This window comes from Hermetia illucens, chromosome 1, assembly GCF_905115235.1.
Source record: "Hermetia illucens chromosome 1, iHerIll2.2.curated.20191125, whole genome shotgun sequence".
NCBI lineage: Eukaryota > Metazoa > Arthropoda > Insecta > Diptera > Stratiomyidae > Hermetia > Hermetia illucens.
Window position 1 is genome coordinate 136,198,437 of NC_051849.1, and position 27,514 is coordinate 136,225,950.

General features: G+C 39.3%; 2 protein-coding genes and 1 non-coding gene across 4 annotated transcripts; 2 read left to right on the forward strand and 1 right to left on the reverse strand.

Moving 5' to 3' along the window:
- The first annotated feature begins 183 nt into the window (after window positions 1–183).
- On the forward strand, window positions 184–18,259 carry LOC119653759 (uncharacterized protein C1orf50 homolog). Its single transcript, XM_038058731.1, has 4 exons — window positions 184–390; window positions 448–617; window positions 17,811–17,972; window positions 18,030–18,259. Exons 1-4 carry the CDS (start codon window positions 330–332, stop codon window positions 18,210–18,212), a joined length of 576 nt encoding a protein of 191 aa, XP_037914659.1. The 5' UTR covers window positions 184–329; the 3' UTR covers window positions 18,213–18,259.
- Window positions 13,199–13,270, reverse strand: Trnac-gca. Its single transcript has one exon. It is a non-coding gene; the product is annotated as a tRNA-Cys (tRNA).
- Window positions 18,260–18,580: 321 nt separating the features above from the next.
- Window positions 18,581–27,154, forward strand: LOC119653744 (ionotropic receptor 21a). Of its 2 annotated transcripts, XM_038058680.1 has the most exons (8): window positions 18,581–18,966; window positions 19,019–19,300; window positions 21,679–22,010; window positions 24,358–24,519; window positions 24,580–24,962; window positions 25,058–25,250; window positions 25,309–25,997; window positions 26,061–27,154. In XM_038058680.1, exons 1-8 carry the CDS (start codon window positions 18,592–18,594, stop codon window positions 26,264–26,266), a joined length of 2,622 nt encoding a protein of 873 aa, XP_037914608.1. In that variant the 5' UTR covers window positions 18,581–18,591; the 3' UTR covers window positions 26,267–27,154. The 2 variants fall into 2 exon arrangements, with proteins under 2 accessions (XP_037914608.1, XP_037914599.1); XM_038058671.1 differs by having other exon boundaries at window positions 25,309–27,154.
- The last annotated feature ends 360 nt before the right edge of the window (window positions 27,155–27,514 follow it).

Sequence of the window (27,514 nt, forward strand, 5' to 3'; positions counted from 1 at the left end):
ATAATTGCTTTCCGGAAATCATATGTCGCCCTTGGAAACAGAAAAATATTCGAATAGTTCAAATTTTAAGAATTGTTGCAAAGGATTTTAGGGCGGTCCACATGATTGATGTGTCATACCGATTCAGTCAATTTCGTAGCCCACTGTTAGGTGCCAAATGTCAGGATGGAATTCTAAACGTAAACAATTTATGTGTCAGATTTGTGTTTTGACATAAGACCTGTCCGAGACAGCGGATTGTTTGTTACGTTTTGAACACATTTAGGGGTCAGCAGATTCCGATAACCCCCGAACACGAGTCCATCTAAATTCGATTTGACATTTTCAGTATGAAAAGAAGTTCCGACATAGACATGGCTGATTTATCGTACGATGCTGCGATGAAAAAGGGTAAGCTTGGAAGTATTTTTTTTAGAATGACGAAGCTGATAAAAATTTATGTTGCAGTCCACCTCGTGGAAAGAAACCGAAATCCGAATGGGGCACACATCCTTAGTTTGAATCGCGTTTCAATCCACGAGTCCAGCGATATAATCAGTTTGGCTACACAAATTCAACGTGCAGATGAAGCGGTGAAAGATGTTGCATGCGGGAAACTGGCACTGATTTTGGAGCAGGTATGCTTTACTCCCCAATTATCTTTAAAATAGATTAATTACGAATTGGATTTCTTCTATTAAATATTTTGGAAAAAAATTCTACTCTTTGCTGGGAGTAGATCCTATTCAAGGGTGCATATAGTTTTCTCATCCTATACCCAGTACATTTGAAATAAAGAACTTTCGATAACGTTGTTCACACCAAAAACTTTATAAAAGGGCTTAACCCTGGGCCGAAAATAGAAAAATTTATGTTTCAAGGAAGATACCAGGTCACGTAGCTGGTATATAAGAAACCACATTCCGGGCCAGCGGGTAATAAATTGAAATCGTAAACTATGCTGATTACCATGGGCAGACCAACTATAGAAGCTCTTAATCTCCCATTCATTCTAATGGCCCAATATTTGTTGCTATTGTAGATTAGCCGTTTTATTTTTCAATCTCTCGGCAAATTTACAACGCTACCATTAGTACGGCTCGCAATGGCCAGGGATAAACCGATGGCAGGCAAAATGCCCTATAAGTGTGCGAAAATGATAAAATGACTTCTTGCTTTAGTATGTATATATTTGTTGATTGTAAGGAAAGTGTTTTTGATTTGCGACTTTATAGCTTCCGCAGATTAAAGCCTGGGCTGGGGTATTGACACGTAGCTATTTTTGACTTTTTATGTAACTAGTGCTTCGTAATCGTAGACTATTTTTAAGTTTAAATTTATTCTGGTTCGTAGACGCCACTAAGAAATAATAGAAAAAGTGTTAATTTATTGTCTTAAACGAATTTGACTATGTCGATAATGTTATTTAGGAAAAGTTGCGTCGTTGGCCAGTCAAAGAATTTAAACATTTGCACTTTTTCCTATAAACTGAGCATTTTCTACAATTAAAAACAAGTCGGAATACCGGAAGCTCGCGCTTCGAGTATAAAGATTTTGTGTTCACCTTCTGTCAGAAACTTCAACGCACATTTATCTATTTGTATATAGCTACAAATCCAACGTACTCCTTCATATTTTTTCAAACTACAAGGCATACGTACAAATTACAGCCATAGATATTATCCTCACCCTAAACAAACAAACTGCCTATTTCCCAATACTGTACATATATATGCACATATATAAATTGGTCGTACCCATATTTTCCCTTTACTTCGTGCCCAAAAGCATATATATGTACATATATTAAATACGGCTGGTTTAATATACAAATATATCTATCTGAATTAGACACTACCGCATATACTATATACCTATATACACACATGTCTGTTTGGAGTAATTGGTATTCATATACAAATGACTAAAAACCTAAAACAAAACAATTCTTTCCGACCCCATTCATAAGAACTCATTTCGTTGTGGTATTGATGAATTGATATGTAATGATGACGTCATACAGGTTGTAGAATGCACGAAATTCACAAAGTTTCACCGCCTATAATTTGTTAATAATAGTTGGGTTTTCTTCAAACTTGACCAAAGTGGGCATTATGTTATCCCATAAGGGAGGTTGGCGGGTAAATTTCTAAAATGTGGAAATATACAGTTATAACTTCATTTTTGCAGATATCGGAACCGGATGTATTTTGGCGCCTACGCACTGCTGTGATTTTTTTCAGATTTTTCGGTTGGATAGGTTCTGAGAACAGGACCTGTTACACTTTTTGATGGTCATATTTTGAGCTCTGATTCCCCTATGTTTCACCCGATATCAAATATGGAACCAGTTTCGAAAAGTACTAACTGACTAACACAGGGCCACATTTTATGGAAAAAAAATTTTGCACCCTCCATTTACATGTATGGGAGCCCCCCTTAAACTTAACACAAAATGGCGCGGTTTGCTGCATTTAGGGGAACAACAGATCACATTTACCAATTTTCGTGATAACCGGTCTAGGCGTTCCCTAATAAATCAGGTGTAACAGACAGGCAGACATCTAATCGATTCTAATAAGGTTTTGTGTTTACACAAAACCTTAAAAATGAGGTCGTTTGTCTTCCTTTGCCTGGATTCATTGGCATTTTCCGACTCGCTGACTCTGTTTGGTAAAGTAGGGGGGCTTAAGAGCAATCTGTTTACTACCTTGGTGACAGGCCTCGATGGAAGTTGAAGGGAAATGTTTGCGCAAAGAAAGCCTTCATATTGTAAGATACATTTAAAGTTAGTTCAAACTCTTTGTGCATTAGCTCGTTGACCAGGTTAACGGGACTTTTCATATTCAACATTTTTTTAGCAATAATTGGATTGGAGGTAGTCTCAAGAATCGACCCTGAAGAAATTTTTTTATACAGCACATTTTTCATATGAATTGTATTGACACTTTTTATGACATCACATTTTTCCGGATACTTTTTAAGATTGCCCAGCTATTTATTGTTTAATTTGCTTGATTCGTTTTCGGTTTTGTTCCTTAGACCTGTCTCTAAAAAACTGCATTTAAACTCAAGAAAGTTTTACATTTCGAATGACAGCAAACATCTTCTGAAAATTTGAATACGTTTATCTCAAAACCACGTTTTTCAAACCTTCTCTCTGTAATTTAAAGTTCTTGGTTCGGGCCAGCTGGACAGTTTTGACTGTGAGTTCCGTAGAGGGTAGCAAGATTGCGGTTATATGAAATTTGTGGAGTACATTTTCATAGTGGAGAAGAGGTGCTCCGCCAATTTCGCTCACCTGGGTTGTGAAGAGGTGATATTCGTTTCTAAAATATATATGAGAAATCGGTAAGACCTAAGGAAGACAGTGGTGTAGCCATTTTAATATGGTTGCAGTATGTGGGGTACACCGCTTCAACCACAATGTGTTTTCACTTCCACACAAGCTTGTAAATTTTCTCCAGTGTTCTGCTACACGCCACCCGTTGACCATCCTGAGATAGTAGTTTCCATTGCATGGTATAACCCACAACGAAATTATCTCTCCTGAAACTCGGGTTCACGACCGTTCGCACAGATCAACAGAGTTTTTTCATTTCATTATGTCGATTGAATCGCCTCCACGTTTCCGTAATCAGTCATATTTTGTGACATGGCCGACAATTTCACCTCCTTTGCCGTGGATACCAGGAATATATCACTCTAAGCTGCAATCAATATCCGCCATAAAACGGCCCATAGGTCATAAAACTATACTTTGTGATAGCTACTAGACAAAATTGACGTGTGCTACCACTAGGCTCTCCAGAGTATAAAAGTATAGTGTCGCAAGAGGAAGAAAAGTACTCTTCAGCGTCCCATCCTCTCAATTCGCTTAGAGCCAGAATAGCAGCTTATATCGCTGGAGAAAGCGAGTATTCTGGAGGTCGAGGAATATGCTCACATTCCAGATACCAATCATAAGTTGTTTTCGATAGTCCAAAGTCGTCGCTTGTAATGTCACACTCTTTCTAGCCCACAAATTTCTACCCCTTTTAGTCACCTAAGCAAATTATATAATGAAGAGTGCATTTGATTAAATCCAAGCACCCAAATCTGAAATTTTTATACTCGGGTAAGTCTATTCCTTGGGGGAACTGGGATTATTTTAGGGGGAAAGCATGGAGTGTGTGATTGAAAATTAAACTAAAAATGATTGTATTACAAGAAGAGCATTGAGATCTTGGATCATTTCTACTATTAATTAATCAGAAACTTTAGGTAGTTTTCATTGTATTGTAAACTTGAACAAAGGCTTAAACTACAAGTGCCTTCACCACTTGGAATAACAACCTCTCCCATTAAATCGGCCTTCAAATTTGGTGCCCTTGGACTATTGCTGGGAGGGTAGTTGCCAATGACATCACTTCTATCAATCCTGAAGTTTGCATTATGAATGGCAATGAGAGTATGATAGCTCTTGCAGAACGAGTCTGGATTAGCGTCTACCTGCCGCTAGGCACTCTATCTGCTAAAGATGATATAAGTACTCGTGCGCCAACTTTGTGTTAGAGTTTTTTAATTTTTAGGAAACTGAAGAAACCCACAGAAGAGCAGCTCTAGAGTCTCACCATGGGGCGAGTTTAATATCCCAGGTCCACAAGGTTCTAGAACTAAGGCCGCTTGCAATTGAAAAGTTACCTGTGGTTTATCTTTATCGATAGGGATTTAGAATTTCTGCTATGATAATGTCAGATTCGTTTGGTTAGTTTATTTGAACAAATTTGATGCCTGTTTAAGAATTATTACAATCTCGTCATAGTTATCTCTTCATACTTTTGAAATTTTGTTAAATCCTGACACTGTAATAATTTGATTTAGTATTGAATACTTTAGTTAACACTGCAATATGGTCGATTCATTGCGTGGTAGGCTCCGAGTGTTCAGCTAATGAATGCTTAACTTTATACTATATATCTCTTGCACATCACACTCAACGTATTTTTTGTCGATTGTTCTTTTACGTTTAAAAATAACACTTTCAGGTCCTTATCGCTGGATTTTTCGGCGGTTTTGCTTATTAGCTTAATAAGCTCAAAAAAACTCTTTGATATTTTGAATTGATTATCTTGGTTGAAATTTATGTCCATGTTTTTTTACAGTTAATATATAAATTAAGAAAATAACTAGGTATTGTTCCTTACACTGTTATTAATTTTCCTTCCGCATACAATTGTTTCGGAGACCACGTGCCTCCTTCATCAGTGCTAGTACCTAATTTTGATTATCTTGGTATGGCGCTCGAAAGCGGTGATAATACTATTCAAGGTAAAAGGCTTAAGTTTTAAAAATGTGTTAGTCTAGAATTTGAGGGTAGGCAAATACGTAGGTAAGCGATAAGGGTGAAAGATGGGTTTTCCCTAATAACTAGATTTGTTTTTGAGGTGAGGAATTTTGTTGTTAACAGGGCAGAAAAACCTACATCGTAGAATTCTTAAGAGTTAGTGACTTCAATAATTTCGAGGAGCTCTCTTTATTACATACTTTTTGTATTGCTGCCAATTCTAGCAATTTAACATGTTCAGACCATTGGAGGCAAGACCTTCCCCCGCTGCCAGATATTTTTGATATAAACACTTTTCTCGCCCTTCTGAATTATTATTGGTCTAATGTCATATTGATTGGCGTCAAAAATAATGGCGAAAATTCGATGAAGTCTGATCTGTGCAGAACTGTTGGCACCGCTGCTGCTTGAACCTTTTTGCACGTGGAAAGCCTGAGGTGGCATGAAGGATCCGTACGAATTGCACAGATGTGGATGGCTGAACTTACCCATCAGCTATTGCGTGGTCTGAGGTGCAGCGCAGAGCACATGCACCGTGTTACAAACTGATAAAGCAATCGCTCTGGAACTTTATAGGCAATCTTATCTTCTTCCCCAAAAGAACTCGGCCGAATGTGCCTTTCAAATCTAAACTCGAGATGAATCTTTGCATCAGGAAGCGGTTGAAAACCTTCTCGATGAAATATAGAGGATAATCATCTTTGTCATCGACGCTGTTCACTCTACGTACATCAAGTCAAAGATGCAGTTGATCAGGTTTCCTCACAAGGATAACCGTCAAATACCAGGGGCAACTGTTGAATAACTGCCAGTAATAGCATTCGGCGTTGAGAGGTTGATCAATAGCAGGGGGAACTGAAAAATGTCTCTCCTTAATAAGGAATTTAATATAAATGACCCCAAGCCCTCAGCTTCGAAAGACGTGAAACTCAAATGATAACCTCAAACTTTGCTCACTGGTGGGAAATCAACTGGTATTTACTATCATCTTTTTGTTCAAGGGGGGAGGGGCGAATCCGGTCGTACGCACGAAATATGTACCAAGACGATGGTTTTGCGTTACTAATAATGGATCGGGGGAAGGTGAGATGGAACATCATCCAGTCCCCCCGATCACGAAACATGATGTCAGCTGATACTCTGCCTATTGGTGAGTAGCTAATCAGCCAAATGTCGACAGTCTTTAATAACTTTCATCGCAAAGTTCGAAACCAAACAATTGACAGTGTCTCCAGTATCGGTCAGGCCTGAGACTTTTTACTTGAGAGTGAGAATTGCGGATTAGCGAATTCAACGGTTGTGCATAATATTGCGCCAATACTGAAGAATTCTTGACAACCGTATTCGCGAAAGCGTTGAAATAACCGTGAATGAAGCCGGATTTGTCAAAAACTGCGGAACTACTGACGCAATACACGCTGCGCGATTACTCATGGAGAAACACCGTGAGAAGCATCGCTCTGTTTACGTTGCCTTTCTGGATCTAGAGACAGCGTTTGACCGTGTGCCACACGAACATATCTGGTATGCTTTACGACAACACTTAGTGCCAGAAGACCTAGTGCGCTGGGTTCAATTGCTCTACCATGATCCGAAAAGTAAAGTTCGAAGTATGGGAGGTGTATCAAAACCGCTTCGTGTCTGTGTTGGTGTTCATCAAGGAAGCGCCCTCCTACCACTCCTCTTTGTTCTTGTTATGGACACTGTCTCACGGGATATCCAACGTCCAGCGCCCTACACACTGTTTTACGCAGATGATGTTTTCCTAGCATCTGATAGCAAAAATGATGTCGAACAACTTGTCCAAAAATGGACAACAAACAAAACTGAATGTTTGACGACCGATCCCCATGAAATAGGCACAATCACTGTCAGCGGCAGTGATCTGCCCAGAACTGAGCGATTTAAATACCTCGGGTCAAAGCTATCAGCCAATGGAGAACTGCCTTATGAAATTGCTTCACGCATTAACGCAATCTGTATGAAGTGGCGTTCCAAGATTGGTCTGAACATCGAAGTCGATGGCAAACGACCAAAAGGCCGGCCTAAACAACGGTGGCTTGATACGCTGGATGGGGATTTAAAAGCCTCGAGATTGCACCCAGATCAGGCATTCGATAGAGCCAAATGGCGCAACCGATCACGACGTGCCGACCCCGCTTGTGAACGGGACAAAGGCTAAAGAAAAATAAAAAGACTGAAGCAAGGAACAGAACACTCGGATACACACACGGATACCCCAAATATTCCCTCCCTGGGAGCTTTGCATTGTTGCAGTCTTAGGCCCAACGGTCTGAAAACCTAAAGCATCGGTCCTCTCGAAACGGTAGGTAATGATGTCAGATCCCTGTCGCTCAAAGTCAGTGCAGAAAAAATGAGCCGGCTCTGTAGAAAGAAGCGATTCTCCAATAATTGATGAGATCAGAGAAGTGAGAGAGAATCATCTAGGTACGATCCCAAAATCTGTTAATGGGCTACTAATCGTCCAAGATAGTGGGAGGCGATGAATAGCTCTCTTAGTGACGGGGAGCTTCGGCATTATCAGATTCCCAGACATTCCACGGTATTCTACACCATTATGGTACTCATCAAAGGATTCGGAGGTATATTGAACTCGTTGTTGGGTTAGATATGCCATCTAGACCAAATAAAGGCACGACCCCATCTACGCTACGCGACGCGGCCATAAACTGCACTGCCTGTCAAAATATCTTTATATGGTTTTATAGGCAGCAATACACACTTGGGCGACACTGTACGACGCGACATTCAGCCAAGCGACGCGATGCGGCCGAGTTGCCTGGCAGAGAATTTTTTGCAGTGCCGCGTGTCATTTCCATATAAAGGTACGGCTCCATATACGCTACGTTATGCGATACTACATTCAGCATAACTGTCGCAACCCGGCATGCCTATATTGTACTAGCATGGCAGCCAATTACAAACAACTACATATTTAGACATTTTAACAGGTGGATACAAACCAAAACTAAAAAACCGGTGCAGTCAACTGAGTTCATTCTATGAAAATGACACGCATCATTGCAAAAAATTCTCTGTTAGCAACTCAGCAACGTCGCGTCGCTTGGCTGAATGTCGAGTTGCGCAGTGTTGCTCAAGTGTGTATTGCTGTGCAATTTGTGGCCGCGTCGTGTCGCGTAACGTAGATGGGATCGTACCCAAATGAACTCAGTTGATTGCTACGATTTTTCAATCTTGGTTTGTATCCACCTGTTAAAATTTCAAAATATGTAGTTGTTTGTAGTTAGCTGTCGCGCTAGTGCCATATAGGCATGCCGCGTCGCGCAGTTGCGCTGTATATAGTGTCACGTCGCGTAGCGTATATGGGGTCGTTCCCTAATTGGTCATGAAATTGTAAACGCAGCAGTTTTTTGCTGAAATTTATATGGGCGTATTATTCCAACAAGTCGATGCTCCCCTGGAAGGTAATTCGGGCGAGTATCTCAATTTGTGTCCGAATACCTAAGTGGTTAGAGCATAAGGCTGTCGTACGGAAGGTCGCGGTTCAAATCTTACTGGTGGCAGAGGGATTTGTATCGTGATTTGACGTCGGATACCAGTCGAATCAGCTGTGAATGGGTACCTGAGTCAAATCAGGGTAATAATCTCGGGCGAGCGCAATGCTGACCACTCTGCCTCCTACAGTGTACTGTAGTGTACCGTTACGGCCGGGAATGAAGTGCTCTAACACCCTTCAAGGCTCTGATCCAATATGGATCGTTGCGCCAACAATTATTATTATCTCAATTTGACTCTAAAACGTAGCATAGCAATGAGGCAAAAACACTTGTTTATAACAAGGAAGTCTGAACGAAAAAGATTATGAAGATAAAGCAAATTCTACGAGGAGTCTAGCCCGAAAATAAGTTGAGAAACTAATGTCATCTTTATCAAGTTAACCAAAACGAAATTTGTTGCCGAAGTAGAATATTTTGCAATTCATAGCCCTTGTGAATACCATAAAGGGTAGCTTTTCTCCACAAAAAATGGTAACTTGTTACTAACACACCGCAGAGATAATGTGTCAATGTTTGACTGAGCGAATCGGCAACAGAAAACAATTTCCACCCGTCTGCATATAAAAAGCTAGGACAGGTAAATAAGGAAGGAAGACCATTTGCAAAAAATTAAAATTGAAATAGGCCGAGAATGGGCCCTTGTTGTACTCCCGATGAGGGAAAAAATGAAAACGAGATGCAACCATCGAAGAAGACACGATTTACTCTACCGTCTAACTAAGACCTTAACCAGAAGAGAATACTTGCTGAAAATACATACAATCGGAGTTTGGTGACAAACAAGGAGTGGTCGATAGAATCGAAAGCTTTGCACACTAAGCAGCGCACTCTATTTACAACTTTTTCGAAATCGATGAAGAGCAGTTGCAGCGAGCATCTAAACTCCGCGCGCTGTTCCAAATTATTATGTCCTGTCGATCAAACGTTCGAGATGTTCTTTGATGCGTTCCAGGATTATTTTAGCTATTATCTTCACGACGGCAGGGCGCACGCAGATACCCCTCTAATTGTCACTTAAAGCAGGTATCCTTCTTTGGAATCTTAACGATCATCCCCTTCTTCCACTCTCTGGGGAAGGTCTCAGATTCCCAGGATTTCCGTACGAGTGGAACGAGCAGATCTGCAGTAACTGCAGATGCAGCGACAAATAGCTCTGCAGGGAGACGTCCAGCTCAGCGGCTTTACTCCGTTTCAGTAACCCCGAAATGATTTCTCTTCTGCTTGGAGGAACAGTCCATATCCGCATGTTACGCTGACTATCCATTCCATCCACAAAAGGAGGAGCTTCACCGGATGTGATACGGTTAAGAATCGTGGTGAAGTGCTCTTTCTATCTCTTCAGTTGTTCAACTCATAAGGACGAGCACTTAAGGATATAATGGGAATAATCGAAAGATGCTGGCTAACGGCAATCGAAGCACCACCCCCGTAAGTTTACCTGACACTTGCAAATCACGATCGCAACGAAGGGCAGAGTAACCATCGACAAGTTCTCCATTGTGCACTGTAGAATTGAGCCAAATTTCAGATATACAGAGGCCAAAACGACAGATGATTCAACCCCTTCAAGTCATGTAGATAGGTGATTTTGAATGACGCTATGCTTCGGTCCGAATTGGTGTCCCTCGTTAACTTAGTACAAACAAACAGAGTCGGCAAGTACCCTAGTTTACCTTTGACATAGCTCAGGATGTCATCTGAGGAGATGTCGAAAGCAAACCTCGAGGCAAGCAATTATCTGAAAAGCTTAACTCAAAGGTGAATCAGGCTTGAACGTAAGAGTAGTATAATCTGATGTCAACTTTTCCTTCGAATCCTGCTGCGACTCAATAGTCCAGTCACTAAAGTTGAAAATCGTGTGCGACCTCCGAATTCTTTCAGTCAAGACCGATTAACATGAAATTTGGGGTGGAGGTAGAGGGTGACATAAGAAATAAAAGCTATATAGCGCCGATGTGCTCCTCACCCCACACCCCTCCGGGGTGGAAAATTATTTTTTTCAAAATAACGACAGGAATCGATTAAATGGTCGATTCTAAACAAAAAGTAGTAGTTTTCCAGTCAAGCTGCACTGAGGGCATTGAGCAGTCCTTTGATCACCTCGAAAATCGTTCAGGAATGCAGAAACCGTTTGAACTCTATGTCTAGATTCAATACGGTGAAACTACTCTGGGTACCTGGTCACTGTGGCATAGAGGGAAATGAAATCTCGGACGCTTTAGCGAAAGAGGGGTCTATCTCCCCTATGCCGGGACCGGAGCCAGCAATTGGGGTATCAGTAGCATTGGCTAAATCTGTTTTCAAAAACTGGGAACAAGTTTCCCATAATGACAGGTGGCAGAGCCTAAATGCTGCTCGACACACCAAACTTTTCCTGCCAGAACCCAACATACGTACCGCAAAGTTTATCCTGTCGAAAAGCAGGAGAACTTGCAGGTGTATTGTGGGCATTCTGGCAGGCCATAATTCACTAACTGGGCATATGTTCAGAATAGGAATTACCGAAGATGATGCGTGTCCCTCCTGTAATGAGGAAGCGGAATCCACGGAGCATTTCCTATGTGAATGCCCCGCCTATGGACGCATCAGGCATCAGATCTTTGGTGCCGATGTTCTCCAATTACGACGGGTAGCATCACATCCACTAACGGAGATCCTACGATACGTTAACGAATCCGGAATATTCCGTTAGACGGGGGACGCGAGTACAATGGGCCAACACGGCTTGAGTGCTCAGAAGCTGTAGCTTCTCCCCACCATACACACACACACACACACAGTAGTTTTCCAGTTATTCATGTTCAATCATGTGGTTTTTCATCGAAAAGATGCATACTTTTCAGCGTTTTTTCACAAATAGTTCCAAAATCATACATTTAATGTAGAAATGATATTAAGCAGAAAGGAAGTGTATTAAAAAAGAAAAAGAATGACAGAGTTATGGCTCGTCAAACGTAAATTTGCAATATCTAAAAAAGTTAATAGTAACTTTTGGTAAAAATTGATTTGAAGCTCTTTTAAAGTGCTTGAAAAGGCCTTTTAAATGACGTATCATAACAGTCAGGAGTATTTCACTATATAACGGAACTATGACCAAAATAATGTAATTACCTAAGTTTTTGATATAAAAATCAATAAAAACAAAACCTGGTTTTTCCACATAAATTGAAAAAATGTCGATTCCTTTGAGGATCGACTGTATTTAACCGCTTGCAATAAATTCTTAAAATTTGGTGGATATTGATTCACCCTATTTTTTTTTTTTCTTTTCTAAAAAAGATATCTTTTTTCAACAATAAAAACTGCTGACATAATATTTAATCGAGAGAAAGGGCTGCTGCCTGTTGACACGTGTACGCATGCCTAACCAAATCTAGCCAGCCAGGCTGGTGAGGAATATTTCCATCCCTCACATACAATTTACAAAACTTAAAAGCCTTATTATATAAAGTGTTTGGGATTCGTAGTAAGGCTAGTCTGGGATCGCACGCTAAACTGAAATTTGGAAAACCAAAAACAACTGAGGCCTTACGCCGATGACTCGAGCCAGTATGCCACCACGGTCAATGGATAAAAGATTCACGACGGATCATCATCATCTGATTCAGTGCTTCATCGCGCTTCAAGTATTAGTAAGGTATGAGCATATGTTTTCCCGGAATTTATGGTTTTTAATTAAAGGCGTCTTAGTGACCGAATGGTTTTTCATGCCTCCACATCGGCGTCATGCCGCTAGCAATAAATTCTATTTTCGTGTCAAAGAGTACGAATATTTGTGGTTAATTCTCACGCCGTCCTTTTAGTCGCGTCTTACAATAAGCAGGGAAGATTTTGAGTCTATTCTTAAACCCCAACTCAAAGGGAATAAGAAGTGTGACCAAGAGAAGAGTATCAGCATTGATGATCAGGCAACCTTTAGGCAGTTTAAAGATTAGAAGGTGCAGGACGAGAGTATGGAAGATATAGTTCTGCAAAATTAATATTAGTCACAGCTCCCCTAACAAATCTGAAAAAAATACACTTTATGAGGTTCGGGCCTCAAAATAACCCTATATGACAGCCTCAAAGTATCCACATCTGTGCAGCCCATACAGCCATGATGAAAATTGAGATAGGACGCCCACCATGCGCTGGGTTTATTTTCACAACTCTTTTGCGAATATTGGGGGACATCCATTATCTTCCTAACATTATTCTTATTTCATTATTGATTAGATAACGCTCATTACAATTGACACTGTGTAAGTGATAAAACTTGCAGTGAAGACAATCAATTTGGACCCGAGACTTAGTAACGGAAAGTTAATGTTCTACCAGTTCGCTCATCGCACGGTCAAAAAGAGCGAAGTTGGGCAGGGGACACCCGGGTTTGAACCGGGGACCTCTCGATCTGCAGTCGAATGCTCTACCACTGAGCTATATCCCCATGTCATGAAATGAACTGTTAAATTTACTTCTTTCTCTAAATTTCTTGCAATCTAATCTTAACCATTTAACATGGTGGATAGTAAATTATCATAATGGGACGGAGATAAGATTCCAGCGCAATGAGGAATTATGTGTTAATTGTGCTTGAATTATTTGGCATATTTGAATATTTAAAGGAAGAGGTAGCTAAAAAGGGCACAGCGAACATTCCTGACAGCAAGCAAAATTTCATTTCATTTCCTCCATTTATTTTGTAGAAAATCGCATATAGTTCCGCTTGCTTCGGAAAACAAATTTAACAAGCTGGGGAACATCAAATGTTCATTAGGGAGAGCCTTCCCTAATGAAAATTCATTGCGAATATATATAGTAGTCGCGGGCGATTTCCGATAAAAAACAGATTCTCAGGAGGAAAATGGATAGGTATTTTCGCCTTAACATTGTAAGTAACAATAAGGCATATTACGTAACGGCGAGTATGTGAAGTCGCACTGCACACTGTTCACCAGCAATGGCAAGGTGGATTGGAATGGAGACACTGCAAGTGAACCTGTACAGGAGTTATGAAGGACTCACGCAATTGAAGAGTATAATGCCCAAGTTAATGAATTTTCTTGACAAGGAACATTGTTCCTGACAATGGAATCAATCGATTAACCCCCGTTTACTCCGTAATCACTTATTTCGTATAGGGGCACAGAAGTTCTTATCCTTCCTTGATAAGTTTGACTAACATTATTTCATTCTTAATATAAATTGTATAAGTTGCCACTTGCGCAAGCAAACAAACGTTGTTCTGTACAACAAGCTGTATTTGATTTTTATAGTGAAAATATAAAAATAATAAATGTAAAAGGAAAATTGTACAATATATTAGGAAGGATAAATCTAAAACCCATATTTCTCCCAATATCCAGATTTTCTCTGATGTAAGTGTTAATCATATTGACCTGTTTATCCCCATAACTCCTCACATTTCAGTTCAAGGTATGCAGGAGCTTCCATAACTTTTATCCTCTGGCGCTATCAGTGTCGGGTAAGACCTCAAAATCGAGGACCTGTCACAAGTTCAGTTTGATTTCGACTAATGGACAACGAACATCTAATCAGATTGACAATATCGTAGTCAACAGTACATTTAAGAGCAGTAGATTTGATATGCATGACAAAAAGGATGCTGACATCGAAAAGCAGAATCATCTGATGATTGCTTACCTTTGCTTGCGTGTTGCAAGTGGGTTTATATGCAAAAAAGAGCAATGTTCTGCCCCCGTGATGCGCCTGTCGTCCAGCAATGTTATTTATCATATATTCTGCTGTATGGGGGTAGCACATGGAAATTGGTTTGTTGCAGATTATTTTTCATAAATAAATTCTTGAATTCTTTCGGATTCCCTCGTAAGATATGATGTAATCTGGTGGTTCATTGCAAATCAGAATTATAGGAAGCGGAACAACAATTTGACCGTTTTGCAGGTGCTAATCTATTGCTCCGTGACTCCTGAAATAGAAATAGCTAACAAATAGGATACCGTCTTTCTTTCTCTCTCAATCCATACCACTTCTAACCATTTTCCCTTCTAAACCATCTATCAATATAATGATCTAGTAATTGTAGCTTTTACTTTGAGAACGGATCCCAATGTGTACGGTTTCTGACAGACTTCTAACTGGAAGTTTTTGGTTCAGGTTAAGGAGCAACACAATTGTACAATGCTACGCACCAGCAGAGACTTCCGATGTAGTGGAGAAAAATGCTTTCTAGGAACAACTAAATGCGGTTCAGAGGAAGCTTCCTAAAGATGACATTGTGATCTTGATGGCTAATCTGAATGCTAAGATGGGATCTGACAACACCTTGCTTGGGCATGTGATGGGGAGACACGGCCTTGGCGACCGTAATGGTAATGGTGGGAGGTTCGTCGATTTCTGCAACTTTCACCGCCTCGTAATTGATGGCATATTGTTCCAGCACAGATCCTACCATGAGATTAGTTGGGTTTCAACTAACCGACACCGTACGAGTAATCAGATCGACCACTTCGCTATCAGCATTAGATTTAGGAGTTGTCGTTTGGATGTTCGTAACAAGAGAGGTGCTGACATAGGACTCGAAAGGGATCACCATGGGATGGTCGCTTGCGTATTGCGTCCGCAACCACACTGGCGCTCGACAGCGGGAGTACTATCTTGCTGACCGAGTGGCAGGTATACTGGGAAACGCGTCTGAGAATATCGATGAGCATTGGGCCGCCATTAAAAATTCTCTTTTCTCGAGTGCTGCACAGGTCGTCGGCCACGTCTCAAAGGCGTCATATGCTCTAGCTGACTGCGTAATCGTGAAAGCGGATCGATGAATGGAAGGGATTGAACGCTCCATTGACCGCTGCATGCGATGGCAGACGTGAAGCGCTCGAACTCCCATACCGAGCGAAATCCCAAGAAGTTCAGCATAGTGTACGCCGTGACAAGAGAGAATTTGCTATAGCACTGGTCAGGGAAGCTAAAGATGCTGCAAATGGCAATGAGTCTCCTATAACTTAGTCCAGAGGATTCAAATCTGGGATGCCTGAGGCCCATTCATCCGCGGTTATGAAGTCTGGAACATGCGCCGCTAACCACTGCTGAATTATCTTGGCTTTGTGAGCGGGAACCGAGTCCTGCTGGAAGCACCACGGCCTTCCAGTGAATAGAGATTCACTCAATGGCTCGACTACATCCGCGAACATCTTTCCGTACACGCTCGCATTAGTTTTGACGCCGGCCTCGGCGGAAATGAATATCAGTTACTCCGCGATATGAGATGCCCCACCATACCATGACAGAAGTCGTATGGGAACGACGTTTGAATCGCGGAGCATTTTCTTTGGCTTCATAACAATTGTAAGCATATACTCGATCATTTTATCGGTTGAAATGAGTTTTGCGATATTTTTTACCGGGAAATCGTTGCAGAAAAGCAGCACACCGAGTTCGCCGTATTTCCTTCAGTTTTGGCGTTAACATATGGCTAACGCACCGCCGGTACGTACCGAGACCGAGATCTTCTTGTAAAATACGATTCATATTTCGAGTTGAAACGCCCATTTTCGCCGACATTCGTTTCTGCTTTCGAAGAGGTTTGCGACGAACACACTCACGCATGCACAACATTCGAGCGACGTACGGAACACGGGCGCCCCTCCCGCGGCCTGTCAACCACATCAGCTGCGGTAGCGAGCTAATGTCCTAAAAACGAGTCGTTCGTTTACCGGCATCTTTTTTAACAAGCTATGAATCTTTTTCGGCGTATTCCCACATTGGTGCAACGCAATAATCGCGATTCTTTTTTCGTAGTTACCGAACTTCATCGTGCTGTCGTTCACGCGCTGCTGACCTTCGGAACCTGAAAGTTTGACGGAAGTGGGATATGGTTAGGTACTCTCCGTGCGCAGTGTTACCGGTTTCGGCAGCCTAACATTTCTCGCTATACTCATCGATTGACAGAACTTATGGCTATACTATGTATAGTCTTCTTGATTTTAGGCGGAAACTTAATTGACTTCGACGACATGCAATATTTGTTCTTTCTGCTCTGTAATAGAGTGTTGTTGAGGAACATCGACCTTTACTAGTCAGCCAAACAGTCCCTTCAATGCTTTTCCTTTTCTTTGATAAAAGAACCAATTAAGATTGATGATCAAGGCGATTTTCTCCTAATTGGAAAAGGGGGTTGTCAATTGCTGTTCTGATGTCGCCTTGTAAAATCTGCATCTGAACTCAAGCTTCATTCGCTTATTCAAAGTATTACTAGCTTTTTGTAATGCTGGCATTTTTTCTTCGAATCATTACAGTATTGGTAAGGTTTCGTTCGCCGTTTTTGCAGAATCTGAGAGCGAATCTTTTGTTATTTGTCTTTGTCAATAATGACGAAGACATTACTTTTGTCCGCACCTAAATATTATACCAGTACCTCGACGAGTATCACCATACGCTAATAGGTAGTCTCTCTATGCTCTGCATGGGGTCTGGCAATTCACCAGGGGTTGTAGTTGACGTCCAAGTATACTTAACACGGCAGAAATTTAAATGGACTTAGGTTCTGATAGTAATATTGGAGGGACCCACATCCTCTCATAGAGTACCACCAAGTAAATCCTTTGTATTAAAAAGAGTAAGAGAACAATGTAAAGAAAATCACGACACAGGCTAGTTAAAAAATGTTTTATTAAAAAATTTAAGCAACTTTTCTTTTGTATTTTTTTAATAATTAGTTAAACTGATCCTAACTTTTGACAGAGTGTATTTATCATTGATAAGATTGAAGCAAAGACCTTCTGCCTATTACAAAGGGGAGGTTATTCCCAGACATGGTCGAAGCTGTTAATTGTTTTATTAATTGTGAGAGGTATAGAATTACTTTTGGTTTAAGTAAGAATTAAAGTTTATAATGTTATGGTTTCGAGAGCAGTAATTGTTTGAGGATTTAAGGGGGAAGCGAAAATCTAAACCAAAACCAATTACGATATAAATTAATTGGAATTTTTTACTGTTTTCAGATAAAAATGCTTCAATCTCAAGCTAAGCGAATTCTCGAAGAAACTGAACATAATAACTCCCTCCACCATGCAGCTTGTAATTTTCAGAAAGTTCCTGGGCAAATTTATCACTTATACCAAAATGAATCAGGACAGAATTTATTTAGCATGCTTTCACCAGAAGTAAGCATAGATATAAAACTGTTTGATTTTATTTTTACAATTAAAATAATTTCGTAGGAATGGGGATCATCGTGTCCACACAAATTTCTCGGGAGTTACAGATTGGAACGCGATTCAACTTGGACACCCATAAAGAATATCGACGAAAGGGATCGACAAAATGAATGGGGGGCAAGACTTCTAGCATCAGCAAATTCAGGGGATCAGAATATGCTTTCATTAGATTATGAAAAAATGTAGTATTAATACTTAAAATAGTACAAATAAACCATGTTATTAAAAATCTAGACTTTGTTAGTGAAACTTAATGAAAATTTGAGGTTATGCTTGATGGATTGTGATTCCCTCTTGGCTGAACAACCTTTCAACAAGATGTATGGTGGTTCATAATGCGCAATGTAAATATTTCCAGATACCCCTTTTGTTATGTTGTTATGCTGAATGCTATCCTAGGAAGGACATCATAATAACTCATATCAAATTCATTTGATTTCCTACGTAATTGCAGGCAGGTGTTCAATTGATTGAAATGATTCTCCTTTCTAATTACGCTCGCGAGGATTAAATGTTTACACGAAGTGGTAACAGTCTGATCACAGTCGTTGTTCGTAATTGTACAATGATGCAGCTCTTCTGGCGAGTATTAATTTTCTATCTCCTAAAATCAACGTTAGCAGAGGAATGCAGTTTGTGTGAAAGTGGTGGATTGAAAAGAAAGTGGAAGATCAATGGAACAATTCTCGAAGGCGATGAAAATTTACACGGAATGCAAAAAAGGTTCATTGACCCGACATTTCGTGGCAACCCAAAATCCAAAGGAGAGATTTGGAACGAAAAATTTAAAGGAAATAACACAAACTTCGCCCAGGCTAATTCATTGGTTGCATTATTGAATAAAATCGCTGTGGAATATCTTCATAAGTGTGCACCCTACGTATTATATGATTCGTATGTAGAAAATTCAGAATTCGCAATTGTACAGACACTTTTCCAGGTAAATTCACCACATTTATATTGTAGATAAGATTTACACAAAATTCTTGCAGACTTTCCCGTTAACATTTTATCATGGCAAAATTAACGAAAATTTCAAGTTATCTAATTCAAAATTGATAACAAAAGGCGATACAAATTGCAGAAGTTACATTCTGTTTTTATCGGATCCACAAAAAACAAGGAGCATAATTGGCCCGCAAATGGATAATAAAGTAATAGTGGTAGCACGTTCATCACAATGGAAGCTTCAGGCGTTTTTGTCATCTGAAGAATCATCCGATATTGTTAATTTATTAGTTATAGGTGAATCGTTGACAGCAGACCCAAAACGAGTAAGTTTATATCACCATCATTCAAAAACTACTCACATATTTAAGTGTTTTTATTTGAATTTGAAAATTTGGATCCTTACTGGTTTTATGAAGCCACTTTTAGCGAAGTATTCACAGCTTTACCAGACTAGGATAACAAACTAGAATCAACGGCGGTTGCTATTAATCAAATATAAAAAATTTGTTTTTGCCTTGAATCATGGAGTAAGTCATGTGATTCTCAAAATATTTGACTGTCTCCTATAGTCGAGAATCTTGGGATTGGAAATTCGATTGAACTGTTGAAAGGCGTTCCAGGTAGTTCTTCGGGGGATTTAAAGCGGTAGATATACTAAATTTCATTTGAACTGAGAACACACAAAATTATGCAAATCATGGAACGCACGGAGGGGAAAGCGCCTAACCTAATTATCCCGAAACCCCGAAAGAAGAAACATCTATGAGCCTCTTTAATCGTAACATGAAACTGTCAGCACATCTGTACATCAAGTCGGCGGTTGATAATTACCTCTTCATATCTCTCTAATATCTTTATCGTGATTGGGTAAATTCCTCCAGCTCCAACAGCTTTTCCTCATGATGTTAATCATAATATACCTAACACGGCTCCAACAATGTCTCCTTTTCCAGCCTGCTACATTGATATAATATTAGTTAAAGGAAACTTTCAACCGCCAATATCCAACGACCACAGTGCCCGGTAGTGAACTATACATATTGCAAGTGCACGGGAGAGACGAGAACTGACTCCATCAATGGATCCGTTCAGAAGAAGCTCGATCCTTCGCAGGTCCCTCCCATACCGTAAAGCCCAATGATGAAGCTTTGTAAATTTATCAAGGAATGCCGGAATATTCACCAGAATATAAGGGCCACGATAAAAGGTATCCAGTTGGCGTACGGTAAGGCTCAAGGTGAAAGAGGAATGAAGGCATCATGCGCGAATGGTTGAACGAATTAAAAGAGCTTAACTCTAAAAAAAGTGGAACTTGTGAAGTTGGCGGCGAAATTCACGAAGCCGCAATATTAGGGCAAGGGAAGGGATCCTATAAGGAAGCCTGGAGAAAGGTTGCACCTTGCAAAAGGAGAGATCGAAGGAAGGATTGTATCATCACCTTCAAACGTGGTGAAGGCTCGTATGCTGACATTTTCAAAACAATGAAGACAAACCCCGGCATTACAAGGGCCCAGAAAAGAGACCTTACGTTGGATGTCAAATAATCGCGAAAATTGAACAAAAACCGCCAACATCATCGTAGCAATGGAAGCAGCAGCAGGGGGAGTAAGAATAGGGTGGGTTATGTGTCGATGTAGAGAGCAGGTAGCACCGAAGTGGTGCTTTAGATGCTTTGCCTTCGGTCATTTTGCGAAGGCATGTACCAGCTCAAACAATAGGTTGAAGCAATGCAGGAAATGCAGAGCTGAGGACCATATCAGCCAGAAATTTAGAGCTAATCCAAATGGCTTAAAATGCAATGGGAAGAAGATTGGGGACCATCGGCACATTGCAAGCAGCAGCAGTTGTGCGGAATACAAGAGAGTCATCAAGGCAAATCGCAGATCAGATTGATATAAATCAACCTCAACTATCGTCAGGCGGCGCAGAACTTATACTCGCAAATGATCCGCGAGAAAGACATTCTTTTGGCCATAATTAGTGAGCCATATCGAAATTACAGAGATGACATATGCGGTCAAACAGCGTTGTGGGCTTGTAGAGAGCAAAGCCTTCCTGAAAATAATGGAGGATGGGCTCGTTAGAGCAAAAGTGAAAGGAGTCCACATATGTAACTATATATGCTACACCGAGCACTGCACCCGCTGTATATACCTAACTATTGATGGAACAACGTAATGGCAACTTTGCGACCTGCATGATTCCAGGAAAGGAGGTTTTACCAGAAGCTTAGGGGAAAGTCCGGTAGCGACACAAACAACTGCGGGGGTCACTTAAAAACTGTCGTTCAATCAATGTGGGAATAATAGAAATTTCAGATTTCCTGTTGGTGTTATATTTATCACTAAAAATGGGTTTACCTTTACGACTCATAGCACTGATGAAAGGAACAAGTCGTTCACAAAATATCGGTATATGTGTACCATAACAAAAAGCCGCCGCCAGCGAAAAGGAAATTGTCTTGTTATTTACATACATTGAATTTAATGGCTAGAATCACCGTAGGAATACAGTTATAACGTATAATATTTATAATGGAATAAATTGCCTTCCTTGTGACCTGAAGCAATCGTTGGCAAGACATCTAGCGCTAACTATCCAGATATGGGCGCTTATTTATAGAGTTTATCCCAAAAAGATACAACAGTTTGCCAAATCATTTTATTTGAATACTAACTTTAATTAATCGACCTTCTTCTAGGAACGTCCATACGTCCTTTATACGCATCATTTATATTCAGATGGATTAGGATCAAACGTTCCGGTTGTATTGACCAGTTGGATTAAGGGATCATTGTCCAGACCTCATGTCAATTTATTTCCAGCCAAATATGCTAAAGGATTTGCTGGTCATCGTTTTTTAATCGCAGCAGCAAATCAACCACCATTTATATTTCGTCGGAAATTCGTCGACAATACTGGAAACTTAAATGTATACTGGGAGGGACTTGAGTATCGATTGATAAAGCTTTTATCACAACGGTTAAATTTTTCGTTTGAAATTGTTGAACCACGAAACATAAACCAATTGGGGTAAGTTATGGTTCGTTTCATAATTATGGAACCAGCTCTGATTTGGCTAATTTAACTTCTAGCTAATTTAAGCTAAATAAAAATTCTCGTTCTTGAAGAAAGGTCGTCTAAAATTCTCATCATAATTCTTTATGGATAACATATGATAAAAAAGTAATCAATTTCGGTAACTGTTTTATAACTATTGAGCCACTTTTAGAAATAACAAATTTATAGAAATAAAATCCCAATTAACAATTCTTAGATATTTACAAATAATCTGCGAACTTAGAGAAACTAACAAAAACAAATTTTCGATCTTTGGATAGTTTTTTCACGACCCTAGAAGCATTTCCGAAGATTTTAAAGGAGTTTTTATGAATTTAGTGGAGGAACTCCGAAAAAAAAATCAGAAACAGAAAATAGTGTAAGACGGAATTTGCGTAAAAAATAAATTACTTTTTTACTTAAAAAACAAATTCAAAAGAATTGAAATTTTTTTGTTCGGCGACTAGCTATTATCATAATAAATAAGTAAATAAGTTAAAATGGGCCGTTGATTGGACTAGTAGTTTTTTAATAATCGCGTCCACCGAAAAGGCACTTTTACAAAAACACAGTTCTGAATGTAATGCGTTATCAATAACTGTAACTTCGGACTTAATGCTCCGATTGTTATGAAATTTGGTGAGAATATTTTTGAGATAGTATATTTAAAGAATATACAAAAAAAATCGATTTCCCCGGCCATGACAACTGTATATATTCAATAGAGAAAGTAATAGAGGCAATGTGCATTTCACATTAATCAATGCATCACAGTTGGATGAAATTTACAACCAACAAAAAACCGAGAGTACTGTGTGTCCCATTGCCATGAAAGAGGCGGAGTTGGTGGTATTAAGGGGCTTAAAATCTGAGCAAAGACTAGAAGTATTATCGATCTCTCCATCTTCTTCTTCAGCCTTTGTCCCGTTCACAAGCGGGGTCCGCCTATCGATCTCTCCATATTTAAGAAAAATCAATCAATTCCTTTCGAAGATCAAAATAGTCTATGAATGATCATATCATTAGATCAGTTGAGAACAATACAGATCATAATAGTCGGTTTCATATATTGTCATTATTATCCAACATGTTAGTGTTTGAAGCTTACTTCCATGTAAACCGATCTTTGGAGCTCCGGGAGGTAGGGTCATCTATTTGAGCTGGTATTTTCTTTTTTGAAGAAGTTTTTCAGTTTTTATTGTTTTTTTTTATTCTTTTTATAAATACTCAATTATTTTCCTTTAAATTTTCTTTCTTTTTTCCTTTCATTATATATCGTTAACGTTAGATTTATTGATTTGATTATGATTTAGTGAATAATAATATGAGGTCGCAATAAATCCCTCTTAGCTTCCGAGAAAGCCTCATTAACAAAGGGCAACCTCCAGTTTTATGGCCTGAGGATGCCAAGACAACGAAAGTCTGCATCTTATGAACATCTGAGGCAGGAAAACCATCGACTGAGGAAGTGATCCGTCGAGGATCTCCAATCTCGATCGCGGCATTCGGATCTCGGGTTTCAGGGTTTCACGCGCGGATTCGAACTGTTATTTTATTATATTCCAGTTTTATCTCGTGAGTTTTCTTTCGCTTTTGTTTTGCTTTTCATGTTCTAGTGCGGATTCGTAGATCGGTTTAAAGACACATGATTTTTTGTACAATGACACGTGAGTGACTAAACTGTCCAAAGGACCCACTGAGATTAGCACAGAGACGTGGAAGCATTTACCGGTGGGACACTTCAGTGGCACTTCAATATTTGCGGCCGCACTTTCACAGTCAATTTCGACAATTTTTTAGGATAGCTCTCCGTCTTGGACGACTGTACCCATCCAGAATGGGTTTGGACTATCGCCATTACAAACCGTATTCTCAAGCTTGTTGGCCACTCTAAGAAAGTCATAGGTTATTAATAAATGTATATTATTTAGTTTGGATTTTATATCGATAATCCGTCGAATTTCCAGTATTCATATTTATAAGGTTTTTAGAAGGTCCTTCTTCAAAAACTAAAAGTGTCATTTAGCTTAGATTAAAACGAAACGCACCATATAAGTGAACCAACTTTATTTTATGGTGAATAGAATATACCTGCAACTAAGCCCGTCCTTAGAGGTAGAGTGTTTGCGTCTTTTCGATTATGAATTATAGATTCAATTCTTCATATATAAAATAAATTCATCGCATATAAAATAAGTTCAAACCCCCTCTAGGTCAATTATTGTGACGGGCTTATCTGGAACTGATTCGAATAGATTTTTTCTGAGCAGCTGGCAAAATTACTTATTTGATTTTACTTTTTGTTTTCTTTTAATGTTAGATCCGGCGAAGCTGTACGAGAAGAAGTTGAACTAGGGCGAGCTGATATAGGTATGGCTGGAGCTTATATTACACAAGATCGACTTGAAGAAATTGACATGTCAGTTGGTCATTCAAGGGACTGTGCAGCTTTCATAACTTTGGCTTCAAAGGCATTACCAAAGTACAACTTAGCGACAAAATTATAGATAATATATATTTATTAAGCTAACTTCTTACCTAGATACCGAGCAATCATGGGTCCATTCCAATGGCCCGTTTGGGTAGCGTTAACAGCTGTCTACCTATTGGGAATATTCCCTTTAGCTTATACAGACCGATTGTCTTTAAGCCATCTTATCGGAAACTTTGGAGAGATCGAAAACATGTTTTGGTATGTTTTTGGAACATTTACTAACAGTCTTACATTCACTGGTAAATACTCATGGAGCGGATCGAGAAAGTCGTCAACAAGATTATTGATTGGATTCTACTGGATCTTTACCATTATTGTCACCTCATGTTACACGGGCTCGATCATTGCTTTTGTAACGTTACCTGCATTTCCCGACACCGTAGATTCTGTATACGATTTATTGGGGTTGTTCTTCAGGGTTGGAACTCTAGGTTAGTAATACATGTATATAAAAATTTACTTCAAAATGCAATATATCATACATAACAAATCGTTGTTAAATGTTCTAAAACATATTCTATTTTAGATCGGGGTGGATGGGAGAGGTGGTTTGCCAACTCAACACATGAACCAACTGAACTGTTGTATCGAAAAATGGAATTTGTAAGGACATTGGAAGAAGGAATTGGTAATGTAACCCAATCCTTCTTTTGGAACTATGCATTCTTGGGATCCAGATCTCAACTAGAATATTTGGTTCAATCGAATTTCACGAATGAGTAAATCTTTTATATTTTTTTTTATCTTATATTCAATTCTTCAAACAATCTTTTCCAGTGCAATGAGTAAACGATCAGCACTGCATCTGAGTGAGGAATGCTTCGCCCCCTTCCAAGTCGCACTAACATTTCCGAAAAATTCTGTCTACGCCCGAAAGATCAATGAAGGAATTATGCGGCTCCAGCAAAGCGGTCTCATTAACAAGCTACTCAACGAAGTATCGTGGAAGATGCAACGATCTTCTACGGGGAAGCTGCTTCAAGCTACTTCAGGTGCTAACATCAGAGACCTCAATCAGGAAGAACGACAACTAACAACTGCTGACACTGAAGGCATGTTCCTGCTAATGGCCGCTGGATATACTATAGCGGTCCTTGCTTTAATATCAGAAATAATTGGCGGTTTCACTAATAAATGTAGACAAATAATGAAACGGGCAAGGAAATCGATAGCGTCAGAAAAATCCAGTATTGCGTCTAGTTGTGGAAGTCGAAGTTCACTCAATAAACCCACTGCAAATAAATCACAGAAACATGATTCGACAAAGCAGAGAAACAACTTCCCAGGTTTGAGCGAATTAAACCTAACCAGAGAAACGTTGAAAGAACTGTACGGAGGCTACAATAAGAAGGAATCAACGCTTATAGTGCAAAATGGTCGCGTAATTTTTGAAACAGAGGCTATTTCTGAAAATTCGTTATCCTCAGCCAGTTGTAATCGGAATGATCACTGTGAACAAATAGAAGGTGATGACAGTAACGTAAGGTTTAGTGAACAAAATGACAGTGAATCTGATTCGGATTTTGCAGTTGACAATGAGGAAACCGGAGACCCTTTTGATAAATTTGTCAATTATGACCAATGTGCTTTAGAGAGTCAAAGCCATTTGGAAAGAATTCCGGAAAATTCTACTGAAGGAACAATTTATGGAGAGCCTGAAACTGAGGATCCTTTCGGGGAAACTCTCGACCATGGAAAGGATCAGCAACCAAGGAGGTTTTACTCTTTTGAATAATAAACAAATTATTCTATTCTTATTTGGGTTTTTGATGTCACAATATTTCAATTCCCAATTTCCAATACTGTTCCTAGAATAAAAAAATTTAGTAGTGGTTAAAACTTAGTTTCTAGTAGAAGAGTGCAACTTAGTGTAACGTTTTAATGCTTTTCAGAATAATATGTAGTTGACAGTCAACAAGTGTTTACTTTGTTTGTCCAGTTCGAAATTTTAATTGAATTGAATTTGCACTTCTGCAACCAATTTGTAATCAACCAAAGAAAAAAATTAAGCAGGACTAAACGGGGGGCAATAAAGAATTTCACTTCAGTTACTATTATCCGTTTTCACGCTTTTCAAAATCAAATCCCTAAAAACCGACCATGACATTCCAAATAACACATATATACTCGTATTGAAGTTTTGATTTCATCGAAGACATCTTTAGTACAAGGTAGTATTTCGGTAAACGGATATCGAAAAATTGTTATAAGGAACATTCACACGTTCACCATCCTTTTTTGTTTTTAAGTTCCCTTCGCGTTATGCATACCCAGTTTTTTTTCCAATTTATACAGCCTTATACTTTTATAATCTCGTTTTTCATATTGTTCATAGTCTGTCCCTGAAACTCGAATCATTTTCCTCTTTCGTACTTGAGTACTCACTTCCTTTCCTTCGTTTCTTTTGTTCTCCTATTACCATACTACACAGTAGAGCAATGACAACATGATGTCTTAGATGCAGATTAGATTTTTTAAAGGAAACTAAGAAACCTTTTAGAGCGATCATTACATTATCTTAAACGCATACATTGAACAACTTTTAGTCATTTTTTTATTGGAAAATGTGTTACAAATGGCGGTAGCAAATGTATTTTTATCTCTATGGTTTGTGGTAGTCAAAACTGCGATCAACTGGATCATTGAAACCAAAGAATGTCAATGGATTTAGTTCAATAAAAATAAAAACTAGTGTTTAATCGAAGCATTTAAAAAAATATATAAATTTTCCACAAAATGGCGGACAGTCAAAATGAATGGTTCGATTTTTCAATAAAAAACAATCGCATTTGGATAATTTTTGTGCAAAACAAAACCTTATTAAAATCGATTCACTGTCTGTCTGTCTATTTGCCACACACACTTTTTTCCAAAACGACTATACCGATTCAAACGAAATTTGGTGAACGTATGGGAACTATGAAATCTAATGCATACAGTGACAAATGCATGTCGCATTTTTTTCATCGAATATAATCATGTC

Excerpts from the sequence above, each read along its gene's own strand:
- LOC119653759 (XM_038058731.1), top strand. The coding sequence starts at position 330 with ATGAAAAGAAGTTCCGACATAGACATGGCTGATTTATCGTACGATGCT. Across the intron at positions 391-447 it reads CGATGCTGCGATGAAAAAGG|TCCACCTCGTGGAAAGAAAC; the intron begins GTAAGCTTGGAA and ends TTTATGTTGCAG. Across the intron at positions 17,973-18,029 it reads TTAGCATGCTTTCACCAGAA|GAATGGGGATCATCGTGTCC; the intron begins GTAAGCATAGAT and ends ATAATTTCGTAG.
- LOC119653744 (XM_038058671.1), top strand. The coding sequence starts at position 18,592 with ATGATGCAGCTCTTCTGGCGAGTATTAATTTTCTATCTCCTAAAATCA. Across the intron at positions 18,967-19,018 it reads TTGTACAGACACTTTTCCAG|ACTTTCCCGTTAACATTTTA; the intron begins GTAAATTCACCA and ends AAATTCTTGCAG. Across the intron at positions 24,963-25,057 it reads CTTCAGGGTTGGAACTCTAG|ATCGGGGTGGATGGGAGAGG; the intron begins GTTAGTAATACA and ends ATTCTATTTTAG.